We start from the raw sequence: 13,254 nt of genomic DNA, 5'->3' as shown, positions 1-13,254 counted from the left end.
GGACGGGGCTCGGAGAGTTTTCAGGTTGGTGAACGTGTGCGGAGAGAACGGCGCACCCAGACAGGGCAAGGAAGCTCCGTACCCCTTCCCGCAAATCTTGCCCTAGGCGTCTCTTCCACCCGGCTGTTCTGAGTTTTATTCTTTTACAGTAAACCGGTAATCAAGTAAGTAAAATGCTTCTCTGAGTCCTGGGAGCCGCTCTGGCAAGTTAATCAAAGCCAAGGAGGAGGTCATGGAACCCTCCAGTCTGGATAGCACTTGGCCAGAAGTACAGGTAAAGAACTTGGATTTGAGATGGGCATCTGAAGGCAAGGGGGGCGGGCAGTCTCTCTGGTCTGAGCCCTTGACCTATGCCATCTGACACTACCTTCTGGACGATTGCTTGATGGTGTTGGAGAACCCCACCCCCACACACTGGGATCAGGTACGAGACCAAGACCCCTGTGAGGCTGGGAAGTCCAGCCCAGTCCCTCGTACAAGGCCTCCCAGGAGGGGAAGTGGCTGAGGTTGGCCTGGAGCCTTCAGACTAGAGGGGAGATCTCCTTAGCCTAAGTCTAGTCTAGAAGCTGACATCTCCCCACCCGGGGCCTTGGGAGAATAAAAAGCAAGGGCTTGACGTGCCAGGCCAATGCTGGGAAGCATGGTTACCCCCCTGACACACTCCCCTTCTGAAGGCTTTCCGTCTGTCCTCCAGTCTTTTCCAGAAGGCTTTTCCAGCCCCTCCCTCACAACCGCCAGCTTTCCAAATCCCTCCAGCACAGGATCCCATTGTTATTAAAATTCCCCTGAGCCAAAAACAGGAAGAGGAGGGCAAGTGGCTGCAAAATCCCAGGAGAGGGAGGGCGGGCAGAGGGCTGCCTGAGAAGCCTGGCCACCTGGCCAGCCTTCCTGAATTAAGGTGTTGTTGGCAGGAAGAATCTCCAACTCAGATATGTCATTATTTTTTGTTCCACAGGAAGGATTTGGGCGGCCGCCTCCCATTCTCCCAAATCCCCAGCTGGCTGCTCTGGCTCTGGGGCCTTGGAGACAAATCGTCATAACAATTTTGTCAAGAAGAACAATGACCCTACTAACGAGAGCGCCTCAGTAAGCATTCACCCAGTGCCAGGTGTTCTCCCGAATGCTTTGCAAATATGAATGCAATGAATCCTCCCAAACCCCTCTCACCACATAGGCTTTTTCTTTTTTAATGTATTAATATATTTAGATCTTTTTTTTTCTTTCTTTTTATTATGTTCAGTTAGCCAACGTAGAGTACGTCATTAGTTTTTGATTATTTAGACAGTTCTAAAGCCTCAGGTGTGGAGAGAGGAATTCCCTGGTGGCAAATTATTGTGAGTGAAATGTACAAGTCCCTCTTTTGTTTTCCTTATTCCCTTATTTACACCCTTTGTCTCCCTCCCCTTCTGCTATCGTCCTCACCATTGTGGATCTTTGCTCTTATCTTTGTTATACCGTGTATCCTTGCTGTTATCTTTGTCACTAGGTATCCTCTGTTTATTAATGTGTATCCTCTGCTATTGTATTTGTAAATTCACAGTGTTGCGTATTTTTTTATTAGCATATGTTCTTACAAACTGTATATTGTTTTATGTGCAAAGCGCTGTGCAGTTTGAATTTATGTCAACAGTATTATGGTATACAGCTTTTCTTTTTTTTTTTTTTAAAGAGTTTATTTATTTATTTGACAGAGATAGAGACAGCCAGCGAGAGAGGGAACACAGCAGGGGGAGTGGGAGAGGAAGAAGCAGGCTCCCAGCAGAGGAGCCCGATGTGGGGCTCGATCCCAGAACGCCGGGATCACGCCCTGAGCCGAAGGCAGATGCTTAACCGCTGTGCCGCCCAGGTGTCCCAACAGCTTTTCTTTTTTAAGCTCAGAACTATGTGGGGTTTTTTTCATTTTTAAAGAAGGTATTATTTACATAAATTAAAATCCATTTATTTTAGGTGTTCGAGTTGACGAATTTTGGAAACGATACTATCGGGCAACCTCCACTATAATCAAAACACAGAATGGGTACCTCTCACCTTCCTCCCCATCCTTAAGCTGCCCTGTACTCCTGCAAAAGCTTTCCCTCCCTCCTCTGGCCCATGCTACCACTGATCCCCGTTCTGCCACTATCATTTTGTCTTTTTTAGATCGTATAAATGTTTGGCTTCTCTCACTGACATAATGCATTTCAGAATCACCCATGTTTTTGCATTTTTCTGTCAATAGTCCATTCCTTTCGACCTCCGTGCAGTATCGCCCAGTATGGATATACAACAGCCTTTGTCCACAGTTCACCCGTTGTTGACTATCTGGGTTGCTTCCGGTTTCCAGGTTATTCTTGCTGTAAACATTCATGTACACATCACTGTGTGGGCCTATGTTTTCATTTCTCTTAGCCAGACACCTAGGAGTGGCCTGGCGGGATCATATGATGTGTATGTTTAACTCTATAAGAAATTGCCCAATGTTTTCTAGAGTGGTTGTCCCACTTGGCATTGCCACCAGCAGCACATAAGCATTCCAGTGCCCCGTATCTTTGCCAACACTTAATATTGTCCATCTTTTTAACTTTCACCATGGAAGTCGGTAGCACTCTACCTTTAAGACTCCGATCACGTGTGCATCTAGTCTGTGGCTGGTAAGTGCCGCGTAGCCCTCCAGGGCACTCGCCACCTTGTCCTGACATCCACCCCCACCCTCATTAGTGGGTGCTCAGTTTTCCTCTGATTCCCAGCACAGCAAAGAGATGAGTGAGTGACGGACACTTCATTGTTGCCTCTTTGTGATTTGCATGATTATTGCCCTCAGGAGTGGAACTCCTGGGTCCTAGGCAGTGTCTATACTTAATTCAGCCAAGGAGTGCCAAATTCCTTGCCAAAATAACTGGACAGTGTCCATTCGTACCAGCTGTGCCCCAGAGTACTGTCTCTGCATCCCTGCCAATACATGCGTTATTTCACTTTAAAGACTTCTTTTTTTTTTTAAAGATTTTATTTATTTATTTGACAGAGATAGAGACAGCTAGCGAGAGAGGGAACACAAGCAGGGGAGTGGGAGAGGAAGAAGCAGGCTCATAGTGGAGGAGCCTGATGTGGGGCTCGATCCCATAACGCTGGGATCACGCCCTGAGCCGAAGGCAGACGCTTAACCGTTGTGCCACCCAAGCGTCCCGCACTTTAAAGATTTCTAATCCATCTAATAAACATAATGGGATTGTTGTTTGTATTTGTGTTTCTTAGATGACTAATGAGCCTCTACACCTTTCATCTTACCTTCCTGTTTGTTTCCTCCTCTGCAAATCCATTCACAGCCTCGAGTATTATTCTTGTTTACGTGCAGGATTTCCTTGCACATTTTATTTTATTTATTTATTTTAAAGATTTTATTTATTTATTTGACAGACAGAGACAGCCAGAGAGAGAGGAATCACAAGCAGGGGAGTGGGAGAGGAAGAAGCAGGCTCCCAGCGGAGGAGCCTGATGTGGGGCTCGATCCCGGAACGCCGGGATCACGCCCTGAGCTGAAGGAAGACGCTTAACGACTGAGCCACCCAGGCACCCCTCCTTGCACATTTTAGATACCAACCTCGGGTCAATATTACACTTTGTCAGTATCTCCATGCATTGATTAATTTTGTTCTTGTCTTTTGTTGAACAGACAATCTTTACTCAAATTAACCAGTTTTTGCCTTATGGTAGTCCATCTGAAGTTTTAAAGTCTTTCCTCACCCCTGAGTCACAAAAATTTTCTCTGCCATTATCTCCCATTAGCTTTATGGTTTGACCCTTAGCTTTTAGGTCTTTATGCAATTTGGTGTTAAGTACCAGGGTTATACCCATTTGAGTGATAGGAAAACTGAGGCATAAAGAAGGTTAAGTCATGGGGTTAAATAAGTGGCAGAGCTGGAATTCATACCCAGGCAGCCTGGCCTCAGAAACTCCACACCAACCTCTTCACCATCTTCCCAATCTTCAGATGCACCCTGCTGGCTCCTGCCTCAGGGCCTTTGCACTTGTATTCTCTGCATCGGGTGCTGCTTCCCAGATGTGCACTTGGTTCTCTCCCTCCATCCTTTCAGTGTTTGTTTGTTTTAAAGATTTTTATTTATTTGAGAGAGCACAAGCAGGGGGAGCGCCAGGCAGCGGGAGAGGGAGAAGCAGACTCCCCTGCAGAGCAGGGAGCCCACATGGGATTCCATCCCAGGACCCTGGGATTATGACCTGAGCCGAAGGCAGATGCTTAACCACCTGAGTCACCCAGGCGCCCTGTTTGTTTGTTTTTAATGTCACCACCTCAGGTCTCTTCCCCAGACCGTCCTAATTAAAATAGCAGCACTGGGCCACCTGGCTGATTCAGTCGGGAGAGCATGGACTTGATCTCAGGGTCATGAGTGCAAGCATCACGATGGGCATAGAACTTACATAAAAAATAAAATACAATAGAAACTCCACTCACTCCCCCAACCCAACATTCCTTATCCTTTATCTCTGCTTTTTTTTTTGCCATGGTTCACATTGCCACTTCAGCCCATCTCCTTATTTTAATTGTGTCTCTCTTCAAAGAATGCAAGCTCTCCCAGGGCAAAGTTGTATCTAATTCACTGTTTATCAGCTGTGCCTGCAACAGTGCCTGGCTTGTGATGAGTGCCAGTATTTGCTAAATAAAATTGTATTTACCAACACCCAGGAGGGTGCAGGCAGGTGGCCAGCATTGAATAAATGCTGAAAAAAGGAACTTCTTTTTTTGTTTGGTTTGGTTTGGTTTGAAGTCAGCTCTACACCCAGCGTGAAGTGTGAACTCAGCACCCTGAGATCAAGAGTCGCATGCTCTACCGACTGAGCCAGCCAGGCGCCCCAAATGCAACACTTTTTGGACACTGCAAATTTGAGAGGTTGTTAACACCCTAAGGTGACAGTCTATAGAGACCTGTGCAAATAATACCACTCGTGGAAGTGCTTGACATTAATCATAACGGTGCTATGAGGAGACATGATAAGCCCCATTTACAGATGAAAACAGAGGGGCAGTGAGTTGTATGTTTTGTTCAAAGCAGGGACTCAGTGGCTTGAGCATTTAACCACCGCATGTGGGGTCACTGAACAAAGATGCTTGTGGGGGAGTTAAAAGGACAGAATACTTGGCCGATAACAGGGTCTAGGCATGGAGACCCCTCCGGGTACTGAACCCCAAAATGCTAATCTTGTGTGCTCTTGACCTTTAGTGGGCATGGGGATTCAGAGACAGGGAATACTGGCAAAATGTGGGATGTAGGTAGAGATGGGACCCTTGGGGGACCCCAGACTATGTGAGAATGAACTCTTATGAGGATTCAGTATTAGCTGTGATGTGATTAATCATTCAGATGTGCCTAGAATATTGTGGGGGCCGATTCCGGGTACAAGAGAATATTTTCAGGGTGAAATATCACAGAAGTCTAGAACCTTCTTGAGCACCAAACACAGAAGTGTCGAGAATGTTGGCAATAAATAAGTATTTGAAGGGGTAGAGGAAGTTGCATTCACGGGACCTAGAATATTGTTGATGTATTAAGGGTGTTCCACAGAACATTCAGATGGCTATCTGGGATTATGTTGCAACAGTGGGAGTCCTGGAACGTCGTCCGGGTTGGATTGTTGAGGCTACCGAGGTGTTTCAGGACGCAGTACCTGGGAGACCATGATGTTCGAAGTGACTGAATGCTTTTGAAACACAAAATGTCAGCTGGGATCAGACATACTGAGAACATGGATCACTGGTTGAGGGGAGCTTTGGGAGGGCCCGAGAAGGGCTGGGCTGACCAGGCAAACGGACTGAGGAGGGCATGGAGGGAGGAAGGAGGCACGTGAGCCAACCCGGCTTTTATTGTGGGCCCTTTGTCCATTTCTGCTCCTGGGTTTTGTGTTTTCGAATTGTGTCTCGGATCCATAGAACATATCGAGAGACTCGAGTGTAGACGCCAGGCCGGTTGGGCTGCCCGCATGGGAAGTCTCCCCAGGAGATGATGCCATGGAGTGTTCCGTTACAGATCAGGGGGCCCCCGGAGTCGCCCTGAGTGGGGGAAGAGACAGAGGTGGGGTCCTTGGTGAAGCCAAAAAGGCACAGGCGGGGGACATGGGGGAGAGAGTGAAAGACGGAGAGAGACACACTCAGAGGCAGAGAAAAGAAAGGTGCACAGAGAGCATGAGAGAGGAACAGACGAAGACAAAAGAGACACAGAAAGATGGGAGCTGGACGCACACAGAGACCGAGCGTAAGAGACATCTCCACGGGATTCTCGGCTCCTCGGTTGCCTTAGAGTGGTGACATCTTACCTCAACACCCACTCCTGGTTCTCTGGCACCCCTCCCCCCCTGCTGTGGCTTTAGGGTCCCCTGGGGCCACCTCGCTACTGAGTAAACTCATCCACATCTGGTGGGGAACACGTGTGCTTCCACGTCTCCCCTGGGACCCAAGACAGACGTCACTGGCTAGTCGAGGCACACATCCCGAATTCATTCCTCGCTCTTTCCCACTGAATTTCCCATTCCTGCTCATTCCCTTCTGAATCTCAGAAGCCTTTTTTTGGGCATAGGTTTTGTTTCTTTTTTTGGGGAGTGTTTTGCCCGTGTAGGATCATTTCTCCTTCTTCTGGGAACTGCCCTCCTCATTTGCTGTTTGGGGGAAAGGCCCCTCCCTCTCCCTCAATCCTTGCTTGTTCCTGCCCCTTCCTGGGCCACAGAGTCCTTGCCGTGACAGACTTGGTCCCTCAGAGGAGCCCACAGCTCGGGCCAGAGTGATGGTCTAGGACACATGACCGAAGTCAGCCCAGTGAGACGCACACTCAGGATGTTCATGTAAACAACTGGAAAATTCTTTCTAGTCGAGTTGCTTAGGAGGGTGAGATGTAAGCCCAAGGCTGCTGGGCCATCTTGCTGTTGAATGGGAAAAGCTTCACTGAGAATGAAGACAAAAACAGAAGAGGGAAGAACAGAGTTGAAAGGAGACAGAGTCCTAACCACATTACGTGTGCACCTGGATCCAACTGTGCCTGAAGCAAGACACCCCCGGACTTTTCAGTTACAGAAGCCAGTGTGTCTTGCTTAAGCTGGCTGGAGTTGGCATTCTGTCACTTGTAACTGAAAGAACGCCAACCTTTATGAATCTCAACTCGGAGATCTGCAGCCACTGTCCGTCAAAGCTGAATTATATTCTCCGTCCACGGGTGCTCTCTTTTGGTCTTGACCCTCTATGCTAGGGGACAAGTCATTTTAAAGGATTGCTTCCCCCAAGGCTAGAAGCAAGTCCTTTCCCCACAGCATTTGGCCCCACCTCCATCCTGGCTTCCCATCCTGACCCATGACAACCCATCACCCCCTTGTTCTCACCTCGCAGGAGTCCTTGCCGCCCTCCTTTGTGCCGGCGCAAAGCATGTTGGGTGTGATCTTCCCCGGGTAGACTTGACGACACTCCTCGTCTGAGCGTAGCTGGATGTTGGCACATTGTAAGGTTTGGGGGTAACTCACTGGGGAGGAGAGAGAGGAGGGTCTAAGGACGTCTGTCTAGGACAGGCTATGGGGTGGGAGTGAAACGGGACATTCGGTAGGAAATGGATGGAAAGGGGAAGATGGGGAAGAGATGGGACATGTATCTGGGGAAAGTGATGGAGGAGGCAGGTGTGGAGAGAGACAGGAGGAGGGGAGTGGGGGGGAAGAAGAAAAGAATGCAGGAGATTGGGAAGGAAGAGCCGTAAAAGGGAGGGAGCCCAGGGGAGGGATGGTGGGAGATTGTGAGAGACAGAGGACTGGGCATGGGGAAAACAAGGGAGAGAGAGGGCAAGTCAGGGAGGAAGCGGGAATGAGATGGGAGGAAGCCCGGGTACCAGTAAGGAGATCCAAAGGACCCTCGAGGATCAACTTTCTATTCTTGTATGTGTAATTTATACACGAAGGATACACCTACATTTTCGATGTGTTTAACAAACACATACCTGCCAATATATCACATTTATAAGTTACATATTTATTTAAATATATTTATGTATAATTTATATAATACATAATTTATATACAAACATATTTAAATAAATACATAAACATAAAACTTAGGATTTAGAAAAATCAATCTATATAATCTGCATATACAAATTATAGTGATGTATATTTATATAAATATACATGTGATATATAGCATATATTATAATATTTGTTTTTTTATATATTTATATAAAGGATATATAAGTTTCTATGGTATTTGGCCTATAACATTATATATAATATATAAATTTACAACTCTATGTACATTTATATAAGGGATAGATAACAACTTTACATATTTAAAAATTCATATATATTTATAAAGGTTATATAACTACATAATCTATGACATATAACTTTATACTTATAAATAAACATTTGTATAAAGGACCTATGTAACATATAATTTTATATATTTATAAATTTATATATATATATGAAGGATATAACACATTTATGCGATATATAATATATAACTATACATATGTTATTTATATATATAAAGGAATCCTCCTCCCACCTTCCCTCCCGTTTCTGCCCCAGTTTTCCCAGTCACAGACATCAGGGCACCTGTGAGGGTGCCTACCCTGGGGGCTGGTGGTGGTGCCCCAGCCAGACACCCGACAGCAGGTGCCAGCAGGGAGACCGTCGTTGTGGGAGAGAGGCAGGACACGGATGTGGTTCGTGGGCTGGACGGGGGACTGCAGCTCCAGAAGCATGATGTCGTGGTCATGGTTCAGGTGGGTGGGGCTGATCTGGTATTGAGGGTGGGGGACAGAGCGCACTACCTCCCTCACCTGCTCTCCGGCCTCCGCGCGCCCCAGGGCATGCTTGCCCAGGTAAACTCTGTACTCGCTGTGGGTGCAGGAAGGGGATGATTAGAGAGCATAAGCCCGTCTCCACCACCTTCCTCCTCTCCAAACATCTTCCACACCTCGACTCCGGTCCCATTCCCAACCCCAACCCTAACTCTGACCTCATCCCCAATCCCGCTCCACTCCCCCACCACCCCAATCCTGTTCTCGTCCCTACCCTCATGCTGCCCTGACCCCCACATACTCCTTCAGACAGTGTGCTGCAGTGAGGACCCATTTGGGGTGGACCAGGACTCCCCCACAGAGTAGCCGCCCTTGCACTAGCAGGGCTGCCTGCCAGGGCTGAGAGTGGGGGCGGCAGGTGTAGCCACCCGGGAGAAACCCGCTGGTCCCATTGGTGCCGTTGAGAATCTTGGGATATTCCTGAGAGATGCCTGGTGAAGAAGAGAAAATGTTAGGGAATTGGGGCCCAGCGGGGGAAGGGGTGCTGGGCTTGGGAAGAGGGTCAGAATTTTGCTCTGGAAGACCAGGAACTGGTGATTCATTTGTGGGCCTCTGGGAGTTGCCATCTTCCATATAGTAGAGATGAGTCAGGGCAAAGAGGTGATGATGTCCTTTACTCCATTGGGGGTTCAGAGTTCATGGAACAAGGAAGCTTCTGATGGGTAAGCAGAAGCCTGACTTTCTCCCCACCTGCATTTCCTCATCCCACCATGGGGACGGATTTCAGGAGATAGGAATGAGACTGACCTACACATCGACCTAGGCAGTGTGTATCCATCCATCCATCCATCCACCCATCCATCCATCCATCCACCCATCCATCCATCCATCTACCCATCCATCCACCCATCCACCCATCTACCCATCCATCCACCCATCTATCCATCTATCCATCTATCCATCCATCTATCCATCCATCTACCCATCCATCCACCCATCCATCCATCTACCCATCCACCCACCTATCCATCCATCTACCCATCCATCCACCCATCCATCTATCCATCTATCCATCCATCCATCCATCCATCCATCCATCCATCCATCCACCCACCCATCCACCCATCTATCCATCCATCTATCCATCCATCTATCCATCCATCCATCCATCCATCCATCCATCCATCCATCCATCCATCCACCCATCCATCCACCTATCCATCCATCTATCCATCCATCCATCCATCCATCCATCCATCCTTTCAACACAAGTTTACTGGGTGCCTCTAGAGCTTTAAATACAACCCATAACCTAACCACTCTCAAGTTCAAAGTTTGTAGCACTCTGTATCATCTGACTCTTGCAAGCCCCTTTGGCCCCATCTCCCACCTTTCTTCTTCACACACTCTGTTCCAGACTCATGGACCCATTCTCCAGACACACCAGACCCTTCGTACTTGCTGCACCTCTTTCTGGACAGTTCTTTCTCTAGTTCTGTGTTGTTCAATATGGTAGCCACTAGCTACATGTGGATACTTAAATTTAAATTAAAATGAAATAAATTCAGTTCTTCAACCACACCAGTTACGTCTGACATGCTCAAGAGTCCCACTTGGCCAGCAGCTACCATATTGGACAGGGCAGACATAGGACATCATATACAGGAAATACTCCCCTTGAGGGCACTCAGAATCTACAGGTAGGTTACGTGTCTGTGTCCTTCTTGACTCTGAGAGCTCAGTTCAGCTCAAATATCACCTCCTCAGAAGCCATCCCAGATTCCTTGCCACTTGGTCTAACATTGCCCCTCCCAGCCCCCTAGTAACGTCCTATTACATCCCCCCAGTTGATTTGCATCAGAGCCAGGATCACTATTCATTTACATTTGTGTGGCTATTTTTTTTTTTTTAATCTCCCCAACTTGACTGTGGGCTCCATCAACAACAGGTGCCTTCACTGCTTTACTCAGAGCTATATCCCCAGGACCAAGCACAGCATCTGGCACACAGTAAGTGTTCAGTCAGTAAGTGCTGTGTGTGCCAGGCACTGTGGCTGGCACTGGAGACGCAGCCGTCGACAACCAGAGAGAAAGTCCAATCGTAAAGGTACCATTTTCTGTCTGGGTGATCCTGTACCAATCGCCAGCTTTAGCTTCCTCAGCTGTAAAGTAGGACAACGTCTCTCGGGGCGCCTAGGTGGCTCCGTCAGTTAAGCGTCAGCCTTCGGCTCAGGTCAAGATCCCAGGGTCCTGGGATTGAGTCCCACATCAGGCTCTCTGCTCAGCAGGGAGTCTGCTTCTCTCTCTCTCTCTCCCTCTGCCCCTCCCCACTGCTCGTTCTCGCTCTCTCAAATAAATAAAATCTTTAATATACTATAAGTTTAAAAAATATAAAGAGTTGATTCTAAGCAGACCATTAGATCTAAAATAATGAAGACGGTTGCCAGGATGTAAAGTCTAGGATGCTGGAGACGGGGCGGGCAACATGGATCAGCATCCTGACTCAAGTGCCACCAGTGTCTTTGGGGCCGAACCTGCTGTCTCCGAGTCCCAGGTTTCTAGCTGTGAAACTGGAGTCATTACAGTACTCCTACCTCCTAAGGCTGTTGAGGGCTCCACAAGACGCATGCGAAGCTCCTAGCCCAGGGCGTGGTACCCAGGAGGGGCTTGGGACACTGCACGAGTCCTGGGAGTGGTGCCAAAGGAGAGAAACCACCCCACCTTCGGGCCAAGGGTGGTGCCTGTGTCCCGTACCAGATGCCTGAGGACTCCTCCCTCCTTCAGGTCTCAGCTCAGGGGTCTAGTCCTTTGGGGTGGGGTGTGGGGGGCTTCCAGACCAGGAGCTTCCATTACATCTCTAGGCTGCTGGCTTGGCTCCTTGAAGCCATCACCTCCTGTCACAGTTGTAACTAATTATTAACTAATTATTTGGGTAATTGTTTGAATCATGTGTGTCCTTCCCCGCTAGGCTCTGGGTGTCAAAAGCAGGAACTGTCTACGCTTGTACAGCACCCAGCACAGTGCCTGGTGCTCAACAGCTGTTGGTGAAATGGCTGGTCGGTTGGATGGACAGACGGATGGATGGACGGATGGACGGATGGATGGATGGATGGATGGATGGATGGATGATGATGCCTGAATGGGGTTTCCAGAGAATTTGCCTGTGAAAAGGCGCTTAAACGTGAGGAGAAATCTTTGGGACTGACTCAGGGTGGAATCAGGTGTGGGGTCACCCCCCGGATTAAAGGAAGAACAAACTAGAAGTTTCTGGAAGGGGCTGAGAATGAAGAGCAAATACTTCTAATAAAGTAGTAACGACGAACTTGCCAGCCCCTTCTATCTGCTGTGCACTAGCTTATTTTCATATTCACAACAACCTTTTGTAGTAGGGACTTCTATGTTCTCATTTCACAGATGCAAAAAACTCAAGAGAAGCTAAGTTACTTGCTCAAAGTGGCGGCATCAAGATTTGAACCCGAGTCTCACTCCTCTCTCTCTCTCTCTCTCTCTCTCTCTCTCTCTCTCTCTCTCAGGAGGCCTTGAATGTGAGAGGGGCTGCTGCGGGGGCAGGGGATGCGGGTGGGAGTGGGCTTCCCAGCGCGAAAAGCAGGCAATCAGGGAAGGGGCTGGCGCGGAAGATCCAGAAGCCTTAAAAATAGAGCGGGCCTCCGCAGAACTGGGACGCCCCAGGGAGGAGCCTGGGGTCGGCGGGGAGAGTGGGCTCACCCCATCGGAGAAACCAGGTCATGCAGGGACAAGCAGGAAGCTCAGGGCTGTCCCTGCGGGAGCCGGTCCCGAGTGGGCGGTGGGCGGAGCTCCGGGCTCCCACGCCCCCTCCTCCTGGCCTGACCCCTCCTACCATTGTTCCGGTGGCCACTCCGCCCCCACCCCCGCGCATTCTTACCGCCTGACAAGGCCACCGTCAGGAAGGCGATCACAGCGGCCAGGGGCCACATGGCGGCTCCGGGGTGGGGAGCAAGGCGGGCGGGGCCTGAGAAGTTGGGGGGGGTTGTTAAGGGCTGGCTGAATCCCCATCTCTGGCCGCCCCTCCTCCCCATCTCTGCACTTCCCAATCTTGAATGTCCTCTCCTTCACTAAGAACCTTGACCCTGGAATCTGCACCCCCTCCCTAATTTCCATCCTCAGTGGGGAGCCCAAGTAAGGAGGTAGGAGGGGCTGGGGCAGCGTGCACCTGCGTCCACCCGTGCCCTCCAGCGAGCGGGCGCCTCAGTACCCTCTCCCGCGCGCTCCGCCCCCTCCTACCCTCTCAGGGTCGTTCCGCGCACCTGGCCTCAAGCAGCTCATCTCTTAGCGCGCTTGACCCCTCTCCAGCTCTGCAGATTTCTCTCTCTATAACTGAACCTCTGGCTTCCCTCTCCATCTCCCTGACTCAGCTCTTCTCCCTCTTTTCCTTCCCTTCCTCACCTCTCCTTCCTCTCCCCACTCCTCCCCTCTGACGCTCCCGCCCCTGCGCCAGGCGGACCCTACCTTGG

The 13,254-nt window shown here is 49.2% G+C and overlaps 1 protein-coding gene across 1 annotated transcript; it reads right to left on the bottom strand.

The window, feature by feature from the left end:
* Positions 1-5,505: 5,505 nt before the first annotated feature.
* On the bottom strand, positions 5,506-12,717 carry KLK13 (kallikrein related peptidase 13). The gene is made up of 5 exons (XM_008684716.2): positions 12,666-12,717; positions 9,064-9,253; positions 8,591-8,859; positions 7,357-7,493; positions 5,506-6,040 (listed from the first exon to the last, which is right to left on the bottom strand). Exons 1-5 carry the CDS (start codon positions 12,715-12,717, stop codon positions 5,852-5,854), a joined length of 837 nt encoding a protein of 278 aa, XP_008682938.1. The 3' UTR covers positions 5,506-5,851.
* Between the last annotated feature and the right edge of the window lie 537 nt (positions 12,718-13,254).

Source organism: Ursus maritimus, unplaced genomic scaffold (assembly GCF_017311325.1).
Source record: "Ursus maritimus isolate PB19 unplaced genomic scaffold, ASM1731132v1 scaffold_19, whole genome shotgun sequence".
Taxonomy (NCBI): Eukaryota; Metazoa; Chordata; class Mammalia; order Carnivora; family Ursidae; genus Ursus; species Ursus maritimus.
This window is presented reverse-complemented; position numbering and strand designations above follow the sequence as displayed.